Source organism: Priapulus caudatus, unplaced genomic scaffold, assembly GCF_000485595.1.
Source record: "Priapulus caudatus unplaced genomic scaffold, Priapulus_caudatus-5.0.1 Scaffold333, whole genome shotgun sequence".
Lineage (NCBI taxonomy): Eukaryota > Metazoa > Priapulida > Priapulimorpha > Priapulimorphida > Priapulidae > Priapulus > Priapulus caudatus.
In genome coordinates this window covers 211,716-227,186 of record NW_014577394.1, presented here as the reverse complement: position 1 = coordinate 227,186, position 15,471 = coordinate 211,716, and the positions used below count along the sequence as shown (strand labels likewise).

At 44.5% G+C, this 15,471-nt stretch overlaps 2 protein-coding genes and 1 long non-coding RNA gene across 4 annotated transcripts in view; 2 read left to right on the top strand and 1 right to left on the bottom strand.

Moving 5' to 3' along the window:
* LOC106809167 (activin receptor type-1-like) overlaps nt 1-5,057 on the top strand; it is a 15,507-nt gene extending 10,450 nt beyond the window's left edge. Inside the window, exons 10-11 of the mRNA XM_014812152.1 lie at nt 817-950; nt 2,521-5,057. Of these exons, the coding sequence (XP_014667638.1) occupies nt 817-950; nt 2,521-2,676 (290 nt within the window). The 3' untranslated portion in view covers nt 2,677-5,057. The remainder of the gene's footprint in view (nt 1-816; nt 951-2,520) is intronic.
* On the top strand, nt 47-644 carry LOC106809170. 2 transcript variants are annotated; one of them, XR_001393852.1, is made up of 3 exons: nt 47-64; nt 218-346; nt 398-643. It is a non-coding gene; the product is annotated as an uncharacterized LOC106809170 (long non-coding RNA). The 2 variants fall into 2 exon arrangements; XR_001393853.1 differs by lacking the exon at nt 47-64 and adding an exon at nt 118-178 and having other exon boundaries at nt 244-346; nt 398-644.
* A 5,300-nt stretch (nt 5,058-10,357) lies between the features above and the next one.
* LOC106809169 lies at nt 10,358-14,790 on the bottom strand. Its single transcript, XM_014812155.1, has 4 exons — nt 14,731-14,790; nt 12,729-12,824; nt 12,129-12,273; nt 10,358-11,776 (listed from the first exon to the last, which is right to left on the bottom strand). The coding sequence occupies exons 2-4, from the start codon at nt 12,804-12,806 to the stop codon at nt 10,554-10,556; spliced, it is 1,446 nt and encodes a 481-aa protein (XP_014667641.1). The 5' UTR covers nt 12,807-12,824; nt 14,731-14,790; the 3' UTR covers nt 10,358-10,553.
* Between the last annotated feature and the right edge of the window lie 681 nt (nt 14,791-15,471).

Here is a 15,471-nt window from a genome sequence, read left to right as displayed (position 1 = left end):
ATTATGCGAGCAGTGAGTTAGCGATGTTAGTAGAACAATGTCCTACGGTATGGTGAGCAGCGAGGTTGCTATGTTTAGAGCAATGTCCTAGGTATGGTGAGGGCAGCGAGGTGCTATGTTAGAGCAATGTCCTAGGTATGGAGGGCAGTGAGGTAGCGATGTTAGAGCAATGTCCTAGGTATGGCGAGCAGTGAGGTAGCGATGTTAGAGCAGTGAGGTAACGATGTTAGAGCAATGTCCTAGGTATGGAGGGCAGTGAGGTAGCGATGTTAGAGCAATGTCCTAGGTATGGTGAGCAGTGAGGTAGCGATGTTAGAGCAATGTCCTAGGTATGGTGAGCCGTGAGGTAGCGATGTTAGAGCAGTGAGGTAACGATGTTAGAATGGAGGGCAGTGAGGTAGCGATGTTAGAGCAATGTCCTAGGTATGGCGAGCAGTGAGGTAGCGATGTTAGAGCAATGTCCTAGGTATGGGGGGCAGTGAGGTAGCGATGTTAGAGCAATGTCCTAGGTATGGTGAGCCGTGAGGTAGCGATGTTAGAGCAATGTCCTAGGTATGGCGAGCAGTGAGGTAGCTATGTTAGAGCAATGTCCTAGGTATGGCGAGCAGTGAGGTAGCGATGTTAGTGCCTTGTCGTAGGTACGGGAGCAGCGAGGTTGCTATGTTAGTGCCTTGTCGTAGGTACGGGGGGCAGCGAGGTTGCTATGTTAGTGCAAGATTGTTTGTACAGGTCTGTATAGTTACATCGTCAGTGTTGTTAATGTAAAGGTTATTGTTTGGCTGCCTTTCATCACGATGTTGGCGCTACGTTTTTCAGACATCAAGGCAGATGAGTACAGGCCCCCATACTATGACAGGGTCGGCCACGATCCCAGCTTCGATGAGATGAAGCACGTGGTGGCCAAGGAGGGCCATCGTCCACAGATGAGGAACCAGTGGGGCGAGAACTCGGTGAGTGATGCCGTATGACCGCATCCAGTGTCCGGGTCTATGTAAAGTGTGATGCTGGAATTTTGATTTCAATTCACCATCTAGCTGATGAATTGAAGTTGGGGAAACAGAATTGACCCTGCCACTGAAATTGGTTTTCATATTATTTTGTAGGAAATAATGTTTTATCAACACACATCTGTTCAATAGTACCAATCTACTAAGTATACTGATATTGTGTCATTTTCTGAATTAACTTAGTGTAACACTATTAATTTACAACCTTAAGCCAATGCGGTCAAAACCTAAATACGCCTCCTGTCGTCATACATCAACCGTTGTGGCGTCCGTTTCCCTCACCTTTCTCGCGTTCCACTCCGTTTCTGGCGAGAGGCAGCACAGCTAGAAGTTAGACACGGACGCCACAACGCTTGACGTACGACGGCGGTAGGCGTATTTAAGTTTTGACCGCATTGGCTTAAGGTTGTGAATTAATAGTGTTACATTAAGTAATTCAGAAAATGACACAATGTCAGCAGGGGCGGATCCAGGGCTGAGGCTAGACAGTATTTTTCCAGATTTTAAGGGCACATCCCCCAAAAAGGGCACCCCACCACACAGTGAGCGCCGCTAGGTGCAAAGCACATGGCGGGGGGTCTGAGGGGCCTCCCCCAGGAAATTTCACAATTTCAAGGGTCCCTGGGCACAAAAATGAGCACCATTTGAGCACACATTTAGTCAAACAGCAATAGCTAAAAACCATATGGAATTTTATTTCTGCTTCATTTTGCCTGCGCTTTGCATACCAGCAATTAATGCAGAATGATTCAAGCACTTAATTCCCTTTTTTTTTTCAGATATAAAAGCTAGTTTTGTTACCATGTAAAATTTTGATTTCCTTCAAGTCCTGTCAATGAATCAGAAGAAAAAGAAGACAAATAAAGAATATAGCCAAATTTCATCAAATTGTTTTCTGTATTTTTTGTATTTTCTGTAAATTTCGAAGGGCACTTTGAAATCTAGACCGTATTTCCCAATACGGCAAATACGGTATGAATCCGCCCCTGCACCCACTTCTTATCGGAAGGATGTACCCCACGCACGCTTCTTGAATGCCAACTAAAGTTGAGCGTGAAGTGTTATCAATTTTCATTTTGAGGTGATATATATATTTTGCCCGCGGCCTAGTGGGCTCCGTGTGCACTGCTACTGGACTACGTGACACTATGGTGACACCCAGGGCCGGTTCCAGGGCTGAGGCTAGACAGTATTTTTCCAGATTTAAATGGCACATCGCCCAAAAAGGGCACACCACCCCACAGTGAGCGCAAAATTTCGAAGGGCACTTTGAAATCTAGACCGTATTTGCCAATACGGCAAATACGGTCTGAATCCGCCCCTGGTCAGTGTACTCAGTGGATTGGTACTGTTGAACAGATGTGTGATGACACTGTCGCTGTCGTTGCAGGTTTAAGGTTGTGAATTAATACTGTTACAGTAAGTAATTCAGAAAATGATGTAATATCGATATACTTTGTGGATTGTTGCTATTGAACAGATGTGTGATGACACTGTGTCGCTGTTGTTGCAGACTCTGATGGGCGTGGCGCGTCTCATGAAGGAGTGCTGGGCAGCGAACCCGATGGCACGGCACAGCATGCTGCGCATCAAGAAGACGCTGCTCAAGATCGCCTCGCACGAGGAGAAGATGGAGCTGGATCTCGAGGACTTTGAGGTGTCCACCTAGTGAGCTGTGCGGAGGGAAGGAGGGAGGGGGAAGATCTCTTAGATCGAGTGTGAGCTCCCGAGAGTAGATGCACTGCTGCTCTGCACGCGTTAGGCCCCGGATGGGGGACGTTGCTGTCGTGACAGTGATCTCCCTAACGGCGGATGAATGAGTGTGAGTCCCTGACAGGGAATGGTGCTTTCGTAATAGTGAACCCCAGGCAGGGGACGAATGTGGATGTTGTGAACGTATGACCAGTGTAAGAGTTTTCCTTTACTTCTCGTTTTTGTACCATTCCTTTACTTTAATACTCTCTGTCTCTCGTTGTGTCTGACCCTAATTATTGTATAAAATGCCCACCCAGTGGCAACACTGTGTGCAGCTATCAGACACAGTATTGTCTCTGCTCTAAAAGAAACAGCACTTGGTTAGCATACTAGAATATCAGTAAGGCACAGGTCACACCAAGCATTGTGCAACTACATGATTTTGTATAAAAAAGGCCATCCCTGTATTTCCTTTGAAAGCTTCGTTTGACAAATTTAGCTCGAATGAGAATGTGCTATCAATCGTATTGTCTTATAGTAACAACCCTTGTATATTTACATATTTAAATTGAGGCCTATTGCCCTATGACGATTCGATATGTACGTGCAACAAAAATCACGACAACGCAGTGTCCACAATGACATGGAGTGTGCAGAAATATATTCATGAAACAATATTGTAAATTATATCGTTAGCAATATATGTATGCATTTATTATTTTCAGTATTCGTGTTAAAATAATCTAATGAATTATAAGATATTTGTAGGCTATAGCCAGCTGTAGAAAATGTAGTATAGATATTTCGTATTTCGGTAGTTTTATTTACGTAATGAGATTATAACATTTCCACTATGCATCGTCATTTCCTCATCTTTAGCCTTTCACTGACGTGCGCATCATATATGATATATGACACGATGCAGTTTGGCTAATTTCATGCACCAACTATCAGATCTAAACCTTAACCGTGTGTGTTTTATGGTGCATATAGATTTGATGGAAATTCATCAACTAATATTGATTTAAGAATGAGCTGTATACCTAGTTAGTGTGAAATGCTTTCCTAATGGTTGGCGTGACAGATATAGTAGTGGCTTTGTTTGTACTTGTGACATAATATAATGGTTGTGGTATGCTGTTTAGTTTACTGGTTGTGGTGGTGCGGGGATGCTTGTGAACACGTGTTCACATAACATGACACAGCAAGTGTGTTGCTGATCAATATAGTTTCCATATAGCTTACTTTTTTGAGCTTCTTTAATAATTGTAAATAAAAGATTTTATTATTTCTACCCATAGCAGGTGATAATTCTAAGTAAACAATGATTGTGCGTAAAAATTTAAATTATGTATATGTAATGTGCTGAGCTAAAACAGCATAGGATGATGAATGTGTTAGCTAGTTACATTGTTGTTTAACTAGTATATGGGCTCTAAAATATGCTGTGTCATTGCATGAATTGGTCTTTCCTTTGGTTGGGATGCTAGTCATGGGTTGTAGACACGTCCTAACTGTAAGCAAGGCTACTATTCTAGGCCAAGCCACGGATACGTTAGGTGGGGTGTTTTAAAATACAGGCCTAAAATATCAGGAGAGTATCATATAGAGATCTCTAGATTATACACTCCTGAAAATATTGCATCCCCATGTTAAGCAAATTTGCGCGTTTTTGTGAATCAATCTTGTGCATTTTTTTAATCGTTTATACATTTTAGGTAGAATACATATACATGGAAACCACGTGGGTTTAAATGTATGCGGATGAATCGCTGTTGTATAAATTATCCTTGTTCAAAAAATAATACACCTGTAATTTTATTCAACGAACATCGTCACTGTGAATTCTCCTTTCGTATTTTTGGAAAACATTTTAGGCCCACTCGTAGATGCTGCCTCAGTGACAGTGGTCTCCTACTACCAATTCGCTGCGACTCTGTATAATGTAAAACTGCCGTAATTTTGTGTAATGTGAGAATTTTCTGCTTCTTTCTGATTTTGTTGATCTTAAAAAACCAGCGATGCGCTGCATTACCTAACGACCATGGCGTTACTACGTAACTCGTGCTAAAACCGTGGTGTGTTTTCGTCAGGTTATATTAGCCTTGTATTTTCTTTTTTATTGTGCATTTTACCTCATAGAGGTGTTATGGTGCGTTTTACGTTATTAGAATGCGGTATTGCGTTGCTTACTACACGTTTTGTATACATTGTTCTTGTGAGGGATGGTGTTACTGTGTAATGCTTCTGTACGCAACGAAACCTTTTTATGGACATCTATGCAAAACGGCTTTTTTGTATGCAGTATTGATGAAATAGCTGAGTTGAATAAAACATCGTTTGTATATCTTAAAATATCACGTGCGCCTTTTATTAGGATAGTGAGTTAAGGCTCGACTCCGGCGTGAGTGGGTCCTATCATCACATTTGACAGAAATTAAAGACGCGGAATGCTGTACACGCAGTCGCCAACGTACGTTGTGTTTAAAGACCTACACATTAAACAACACGTTGTTTGACGGACGGCACTTGACGGACGCACGTTGTACAACGACGGACACTGCATCTAATATAGACACCTAGGTGATTGTTCGCATACGTTAAACATGTATGAGCGAAGAATGCAGGCTTGGTTTAACTGCCATAACTCGATTGAGCGAGGGGAAGATAATCTATATTATTTTTATGAGCTGTACGCGTGTTTAAATTACGTGTTGTATTGTACTTTAGATATCATTAGATTTCCTCATTAATTTAGCTGATGTATTCATATTGCCAGCCCGACAATAATAAGCTTACAGAAATTCGTTGTAAAGATGACTCGTGCACTGTTGTTATAAGTTATATACAGATTGCTAGACGACGGAACGTGTACTCGTACCTATTTTTATTCATAACCTCATGAAACAACATTATACCAGTGAAAACTAATGATACGTAACCACAGACCAGATTGCTATGGAGTCTGTTATGTGTAACTAAGGAACGAATCAATGAAAACAAGCACCATTTTCAACACAGCACTCCTATTCTACATTCCATCATTATCTCGTGAGAGTATAATAATACCAATTTTAACACGTCTAAGCTGCTTCGCCCTCTGGTGGCAGCATTTTATTTACTGGCGTCATTGATTGTCGTAATACTGCGCTTCTCACACGCGTCTGTCACGCGCTTCTCAAGGCGACATGTCACACGTATTTCACCACCGCGTTGTAACACATTTACGTAACAGTCACATGTTTGATTTAAAAAATAACGCCGATCATGAATAACAAACATGACACCAGATGTAGGTGCTGCGCCCCTGCGGACATACGATCAGATTCCCGCTACATTATCACGTCCTGTAACGTCGATCTATCTGTGAAGAATTTGCACACATCGTCTCGATGTAAAACCACTGTCACATCGAATTCGACTGTGCAATGTGATCATAATCTGTTTTGTCCCGACAGCCTATCCATACTGATCACAGAACTCTACGGCTTCGAAAGTTTCGATTCGAGAAAAACAGTATTACGTGATCTCGTCATTAATTGTGTATCACAAGCAACATTTAAATCGTTGCTCACCTACCCGATAAGATCTAGATATTGTAACCTATTTTCCGCCCACGTCCTATTCGTCTTGCACGTAACCACCAAATATGAAACGATGAAACAGACACTTGGTCGCAAGTAAGAAGACAGGCTGCTGCCTATAATGGCAATGACTTCTACACTCTAGTTGAGGACGACCAATGTGTAATTGGAACAGCAGACAACCATTTGCTAATGGCTGGCTGGTCGGGTCGGACATGGTGCGGAGCGCTCGTCTATTACTGCGAGCACGATAGCCGTGAGAGTCACGTTAAGCATGCGCGCATAACAACAGCCGTAACAACTATGAGTATAACTATACACAACAATTTACTAGAACGTAAATTTCCCCCATTTAACGTCAACAAATTCGATCTTACCCAACTTCATAGACCCAGTATGCTTTAGGTTTAAAGTTAAACGCTAGTTTGCACATTTTAACGCATGGCACGACAGAACAACCATGATTGTGTATTCGTAGGTGCAAGTAACCGTGCAATATTTTTCGCAAACAATTAGCGCAAATGCGCAATTTCAATCGTAACGGAATGGGCCCCGTAACGAAAAATTTCTAATCTTTCAAAGGAAAACGCGTTTTTATAATCTACAAGAAAGTATTATTGTATCACATGTCATCACCATCGTGACCCGCATATCACAATGACATCCATATTCTGAGACCTTTCTAGATCAAGTAGGTCAAAAATTACATATATAACACTGAAATCACAAAGCTGTCTCACGAAGCATCAGCTTTTAAACAGGGCCGGCGGAGCCGGTCCGGCCAGTCCGGCCATGGCCGGACCAATAATTTTTCCGATCATTATTTTTTTCAAGCACACATTTTCGTTATGCACAGGCCGGATCTACAATTATTGCAATCCCGAGCATATAATGATCTGAAATCACATATAGTTTATGTATACACGCATATATACTACTACATGACGTTGTTTTCATGTTTATAAACATTGACGTCATATGCGCCCATGCGCAGTTTAACGGTTGGCAGCAAGCAGATGCGTGATATTGTTCGATACAAGCACACGCACGCACGCACGCACGCACGCACGCACGCACGCATGCATGCACGCAGGTGTACGTGCACACGCACGCACGCACGTCTACGTGCACATGCATGCACGCACGCACGTGTACCTGCACAGATACGCACGCAGGCACACACATGTACGTTCACACGCACGCATGCACGCATGCACGCACGTCTACGTGCACACGCACGCACGCATGCACGCATGTGTACGTGCATATGCAGGTACGCACGCGCGCACGTGTACATCCAAACGCACGCACGCACGCACGCGCGCATGCACACACGTGTACCTGCACACGCACGCACGTACGCACGCATGCCCGCAGGTGTACGTGCACACGCACGCACGCACGTATATGTGCATACGCACGCTCGCACGCACGTGTACGTGCACACGCACGCACACACGTGTACCTGCACACACACGCACGCACGCACGCACGCACGTGTACGTGCACATGCACGCACTCACACACGCACGCACGAACGCACGTATACGTACACACGCACGCACGTGTACTTGCACACGCACGCACGCGCGCACGTGTACGTGCACACGCACACATGCACGCACGTGTACGCACGCACGCACGTATACGTGCATACGCACACACGCACGCACACACGCACGCATGCACGCACGTTTACATACACACGCACGCACGCACGCACGCATGCATGCACGCAGGTGTACGTGCACACGCACGCACGCACGTCTACGTGCACATGCATGCACGCACGCACGTGTACCTGTACACACACGCACGTACGCACCAACGCACTCATGCACACACGTGTACCTGCACACGCATGCACGCATGCCCGCACGCGTACGTGCACACGCATTAAAATTGACATGTAAATTGGCAGATGCCGAAATAATTAGGCCTATACTGAAGTATAAATAAATATTTGTTAGAGTTTTGAAAAGCATTTTTAAGCTCTAAAAAGGCATCTTGGTGTTTTTAATTTTTTAAATTTCTTGGGGAGGACCCCCAAACCCCCCTTTGACGAGGGGGAAACCCCACCTAGAGCTCCCCCGCCACGGCCGCGCCGTGGGCACCTGGCCTTCGGCCAGCTGTTCGTCGACATTATTGATGCTAAATGGCCTGACCAATGTTTATTTGCTTCCGCCGGCCCTGTTTACAGCGTAATGAAGTCGCGATGAAGCTAACCTATCTACTCTATCATGATTACGCTGTCACGTTACATCAATCCTTCTCGGCCTCACTATTAATTCTAGTATTTCCAACAATACATCTACGTAATGCCGTGTTAATTTTAGTACTGTACAGTAGTAGGTCCATCAAAAATTAGCTACCTAATCCAGTTTGTGCGAGAAAGAGTGCTACCTAACATGGTTACATAACGCTAGCGCAGCTCAAAACTGGAATTATTTGGGTGGGCGTATTAGGTGCGATCATACAATGATATGCTTGCCGGATGTAATGTTGATACCGTAGCTGAAATTCTTAATATCAGTCGAATCCCTTAGTTTGTTATATTATTATTTCGCTTACAATATAACTCGATTAGAAATCAAATTAGCGTTTACATAATGAGGAGCATTAGTAACAAAGTCGAAAAAGCGTAGGCTTGATTTTCTATCATAGTTGACGTGTTTTTCGTCAAGGAAATACGCGTTCATTATCAACATTACGCGTTGTTATCTACGGTCACGCCCAAGTAATATTTCTGGTTATTGATTACTTTTCCCAGCAGCTGCAGAACGAACAATACGATTAACTAGATTCTTTATCATAGATGGGTAGTCAGTGATATTTTTATAGGCATACCTGCTTGCTATCCTACGCAGACTATACGCATCAATAAAACGTTGCGGTGAGGTAATAGCATGCTAGTTATAATTCCAAGAACATGAAAACCAATAGCTTACTCAACGTAAGATGTAGGCGATCGAGTGACTAGTACATCTATATGCACATATTAAATTTATACCTAACTAAAAATGAAGAGCATTTCTCTGAATGCTACACATATGGCCGTATTCCGCCTATATATTCCGCGTAGACCCCCCTGCTAACCTCAGAGGTGATTCGCGCCACTTAGAGAGCAATTAAGTCGATATTGGACTGTCGACTATCCGCAATGAAAGATTGCACAATAATGTATGACTCGAAATGATAACGGAGCCAGGGAGACAAATCTGTGTACAGTGATGATCAGTATGTATATGAGGTACTAATTCGGATGAAGATGCTGATGTAGACCATGATACTAAACCCTCATCCTGGAGTTGGTGGTGCTAACCCTGGCACTGATGCTAATGCTGATTCTGACGAGGATATTAATGCTGACCCTCGTGCTGATGCTGTTGCTGATAACGAGGTAGTTGTTGACGTTGATGCTGATGCTGACACTGGTGTTGATGCTGGCGCTGTTGTTGATGCAGGTGCTGCTGCTGGTGCTGATGCTGATGTTGATGTTGAAACTGATGTTACTGGTGATTATAATGGCGATGGTGATGGTGGTGCTGATGATGGTGTTGATATTTATGCGAATGGTGGTGTTGAAATGGTGTGAAGAGGTGTTGTTGGTGATTGTGGAGATGGTGATAGTGATGCTGTTGTTGATGTTGATGCTGATGCTCATGTTGAAACTGATGTTACTTGTGATGATTATGCTGACGCTGATGCTGTTGTTCGTGTTGATGGTGATGCTGATGCTGATGCTGATACTGATGCTGGTGCTGGTGCTGGTGGTGATACTGACGGTGATGCTGATACTGATGCCATATCTGATACCAATGTTAATTCTAATGTTGTTGATACTGATGATAATAACACCTGTTGATATTAATGATGACGTTGCAGATCCAGATATTGCGATGATGTTGATTTAAATGTCGATATAGTGCGCAGTCAACCCTGAAAAAGCTTGGGTTGGGACTGGGTACTGGCAGTATGTATATTATCAATCACCGATTTGATTGGAAGATGTGTCTAAGTCGTTAGCGATATAAATAAAGGGAATTTATGATTGATAGCCGACGATCACCGTAATGAATAACGCACACACAGCCAAACCTAGCCGACGACAGCTGTAGACCTTGCCACAAGGCAGTTACATCTGCATAAAAAGTATACACGCACATAATCCGGCCATAGCAGTAACTTCTCGTTGGCTTTCCGAAGGAATAGTGAGGGGAGAGCAAGCTCAGATTTTATCGGCAGATAGACGTGCTAAGAGCTTCTCTCACACAAGACTACTTCTTATCGGTAACGCCGCCTGGGGGACAATATTCTCTCTACACCCAATCACGGTATCGCCGACCGTCGGCGTGTACTGCACTCCCTTGGTCCCGCTCGAGTATTCCTGCTTTGAATACTTCTCCGACTCCTGTTCTTCGGGTTCGGCGGATAGCGAGCGATAGTACTCGCTCATGGCACGGTACTTCGGCGTGTCCCATCTCACCTTACCCCGCGAACGCACAGTTCTCAACGTCTGTTCGTCGGCACTAACTTTCGCGGACTTTGTTGATCGAGTGGAAAGGTCAAGAGGCTGCTCGCACTGCTCTGTCACCATGCTACCCTCCGCAGCGTCGACGGAGGGGAGGTGAGGCTGCGATGGCCGGGTAGAAAGGTCAGGCTGTAATGGCCGCGTTGATAGGTCTAGTGGCTGCTGGTCGCCCGCAGAATGTTCGTCAACGAAGCGATCTCGCTTGTGTATGCAGCTAGGCGGAGGATAAGGAAGCTTCTCTCTTCGCGCGCGGTCGACGCACGCACGACAGGTGTCGCCACTGATGCACGGCGCAGCGTCGCGCTTCCATGACAACGCGCCCTGTTGCCGCATGACGGGCAAGAATGGTCTGTTCGTCTCTCCCTGCATGTATGCGCCGTAGTAGCGGTAACACATAGCCGCCGGCATCACCTTCGGCAGCGGGTAAGGTACGTTGGTCATCGCACTTGCACGCGCCTTCGAAGGCTGCGGCGGAGAGGCTTTATACAACATTGGGGCGCCGGGTACCTGGAAGATGGGCGACATATAGAGGGCGCTTTGCGACGACGTCGTCGTAAAGGAGTTCAGCGGTGGCGTGAAGCGTTCGTCGATGCTGAGCTGAGACATGGCTGTCGGCGGACTGACCTGCGGCAGCGGCGTCTTCTTAGCCGTGTCCGGCGACATCGCTGCCGATAGGCCAGTCAAGCGACCAGTATGGTACCCTCCAGGCGAGCACTGCGGGGACACGTCCTTTCGGTATCCTGAGTAGAAGTGTTGCGGAGATCTGTTGTCCAGATGCTTATCCCATTCGGGACTGTGAATGCCACTGTCGGTGCTCTTCGTCTCCAGCTTGCAGTCGCTGCTGTCCTTCGCTGACACGTAGTGGATGATCTCTCGCGTCGTGGCACTGCCGTGCTCTTTCTCGTCTTGCAGGCGACAATGGACTTTGAACCAGTTCGACCGTCTGCCGAACCGGGAGCCTGTAAAGCGAACGAGACATGATGGGGGTGTATGTGTGTGTGTCGCCGCTTGACTAAACAATGGGCTTATCGTACCGACTGTCTCTCTGATTTGTGATTAGAGATTTAACCACCATCTTCCATACATCGCGTAAATGCAACTTCTATGGCTTGGTAAAACTGAATGAAATCGAGGCTCGGCTATAGATTTATAAAGCTTCACGTTGCGACTGTGATGCCATTGTGTGTATGCACAGTGGCGAAGTTTAAGCGACGTAGTATAATAATGGCTAGTCATTTTCATTTGAATTTTTTTTACGGTGATTCTGTCCGGAACCCGAGAAACCATGCACGCACGCTGCTGTGTACTCACCGGCCTTTGACATGCCGACTTCAAGACACTTTCTGAGGCGACATCGCTTACAGGCTGTTCTGTTGGCTTTTGAGATGACGCAGTGATTGTTGGTCTTGCACGGTGCCAGCGCCTCTAAACTGTTATACGTTCTTCCGAAGAACGACTGCGAAAAGATATCACAACGCGTAAACTAGGAGAGCAATAATTTTGTGGAATACTCTTCATTTGTATTAGCTGGAGCACATCGAGTGACACATTTATAAATGAATTTCATATAAAATATATATTATAATAAATATTAAGATTTTAAAAATTAAGATAAGAAAGATTAAGAATTAATTTAAGATTTTAAAAATTAAGATTTAATAAAGTTAAGATATTCTACTAAAATCTTCGTAGGTGATTGTTGAAACCTTACTGTTTTTATCGTTCCGTTCTCCCGTGGTTTATCATGCTCCTGGTGCTACTGTGAGCTTCGTAAATTATAAGCTCATGACATTATACTACTCGATAATACCATATGTTAAGAGCTAACACTCCGGTAGGATTTTCGATCAGAAATCCTCCGATATAGCTTCCGTCGAAAGGAGCGCATATCATGACAATCATCGAGCGTACCTTGCATCCTTCGCAGGTGAAAGCACCAAAGTGAAACCCCGCGGCGTCCTCTCCGCACACGCGACACAGCTGGTTCATCGTCGCTCTGCATGAAACCTGAAGTAGAGTGGAGACCAGTCGATTGATACGTAATTTCCGGAAGTGTTGAATCAGAATTCGCTGCATCGTTTCGGGCGCGTATGCGCATGCATATGCTTGTGTTTGTGTTGTGTTGTGTTTGCGTTTGTGTTTGTGTTTACGTTTGTATTTGTCATTGTGTGTGTGTGTGTTTGTCTTTGTGTTTGTCTTTGTGTTTGCGTCTGTGTTCTTGTGCGTACGCGTGTGCGTGCGCGTGTGCGTGTGCGTGCGCGTGTGCGTGTGCGTGTGCATGGTTACGCACGGGCTTCTAGTTGCATGTAATTTTTCGGAATGCTGATATGGAAATTTAAATCAATAGCGCATTTCGGTGCTTACAGGTCTTCCGTACTTCTAGGATTATTTAAGTGCTAATTAGTCAACAGATGGTACCGCAAAGTCAATAGCACGCAAGTGTCGGTCCATAGCTCTCACGAGTACATAAACAGTTAATCTGAAGTCAGAGCAGGTCTGATCTTGAACCGCCTCGTGAGCACTCAATCAGCAGGTGTCGCTACGTATTCTTCAGCGAAGGAAAGTGCTGCGGCGTACATAATATACTCGACACGCGATTTGCAAGGAATGTGCCCCGACTAGCTTTTGCTATTCTTATTTTTAGAAATGCAATATATTACGCGTACAGACTACGTAATTTAAGATATGCATTAATAGCATACGTTTCATGTAATAGCAAGTTCGAATGAAGTTGTGCTCTTTGCAATGTAGGATGTTTTTGTTTCTAATGAGTGACTATTTAGCAGGGAGTCAGCGTGTTCCAAAAACAGGAAGTAGTGCATTTACCAGCGGGTGTGTTACAGAGAACATTCACTAGTACGCTTACCAGCCCATTACTTTCCAGAGAACGTACACTAGTACGTTTACTAGTCAGTGTGCTCCAAAGAACAAACAGTGCATGGTACGTTCACCATCCGGTGGATTCCAGAAAACAGTTAACAGTGCATTTACTGGATGATATGTTCCAGAGAACATGCAGTTGTGCATTCACAGACGGGAACGTTTTTAGTAGAACTATATGTAATACGTGTTTGCCCACAGCCTGGATAGCCAAACAAGGGGATCGGCTAACGCTCCATTAGGAGTGTTCCCAACTTTGATATCATTAATGATTGTTAATCCTAACCCTAACCCTAACCCTAACCCTAACCTAAATGACATTAAAGCCGACAAACTAATATATGACATGACATATATATATATATATATATATATATATATATGTTATTATGACTATTAATGACATTAAAGTTGGGAACACTCCTAATGGAGTATCATCTCCTTTTTTCGACGCGCCAATAAAATGCAAATTATACGCTCTAGTCGAGCTCTCATCATCGCAGTGTTTAAAACTGGGCGACCTCTAAACCGGGTGAGCTTTACTGACCAGTGAATTGACACAACCTTGGTAAGACGATAGGCGATGAATGTAGATCAACAGAGATCAACGACTGCATCTCAACCCTAGAATCACCTACACACCTGCGTGCCCGTTCACCTGAAGGCAAACCACGCTCTGCCGATCAGGATAACGACTCAGAGACGGCCTTCGTGCGGGGCTGGGCGCTTTCAATCTTTTCATGCTTACATGGCAATAGATGTTCATAGTAGAATGAGCATGTACAGCAATCGATGCTTGCTGATGCACAATGATATATACATGCATACACACACACTCTCTCTCTCTCACACACTCGCACAGACGCACGCACAGACGCGCGCACGGATGCACGCACGCACACACACACGCACACATACACGCATATATATATACATATATATTTATTTATTTGTTTATTTATTTAATTATATTTATATGTAACATTAAAGGTTTAACACTGTAGGTAAAGAAACATCTTCGACCACACCATACCTGACGATCAACTATTAATAGCTCAGTGCAGTGAAACGGAAAGTTGCCAAGCGCGGCGGATGCTTGTTTGCATCGCGATATATCGCAATAGCATCTGCATTGCGCGCGAGAGATAGGTGTTATAACCTGTTGCGCCTCGTTAACCTCAAACGCAACCGCAATCGCGACTTGTGCAATCGTGCGCATGCGCATGTGCAGGGCAGGCTTCTGTCGGCGTCGCGATGACTGGGAGGGGTTAACGCTGCCTGGGGCTGAACACGATTCCCCCACGACCGCAACCGATGCTCCCCGTCGTCTGCTAAAGTAGGTCAGTGGCCATAGGTTAGCAGCGGACGAAATTCCAAAATGGCTCAGAGACGAGGAATGGGAAAGGAAATCTTGTAAGCCATTACCGGACAAAGGAGTTGCGCTCAAAGACCATAAACGAGCGGATTTTGACATAAAAAAACAATCCGTATTCAGAGTCGTTAAACGTCACTAAGGATGTACAACGGCGTGAGATGCGACTGGAATAGATGCACGTAGACCGATAGAATTTATAACCTGCTATAAGTAGCTTTCGACAACCTATTAGAAGATGCACAGATGTATATTCTATGTAATAAACCTAGCTCCCATAATCAAATTGAACTCGACTTCGTTATCACAAATTCACTTACTGTCATAATCGTTTTAAATGGGCAATTTATGGCGGAAGTAATATTGTATTCTTGTATTATTGTGCATTCTGGTGAATTTATC

Bases quoted from the DNA above. Each gene is read 5' to 3' on its own strand.
- LOC106809169 (XM_014812155.1), bottom strand. From the start codon at position 12,806: ATGAACCAGCTGTGTCGCGTGTGCGGAGAGGACGCCGCGGGGTTTCAC. The intron at 12,274-12,728 runs GTACGCTCGATG...ATCTTTTCGCAG, and splicing joins TCACCTGCGAAGGATGCAAG to TCGTTCTTCGGAAGAACGTA. The intron at 11,777-12,128 runs GTGAGTACACAG...TTCGCTTTACAG, and splicing joins AGTCGGCATGTCAAAGGCCG to GCTCCCGGTTCGGCAGACGG.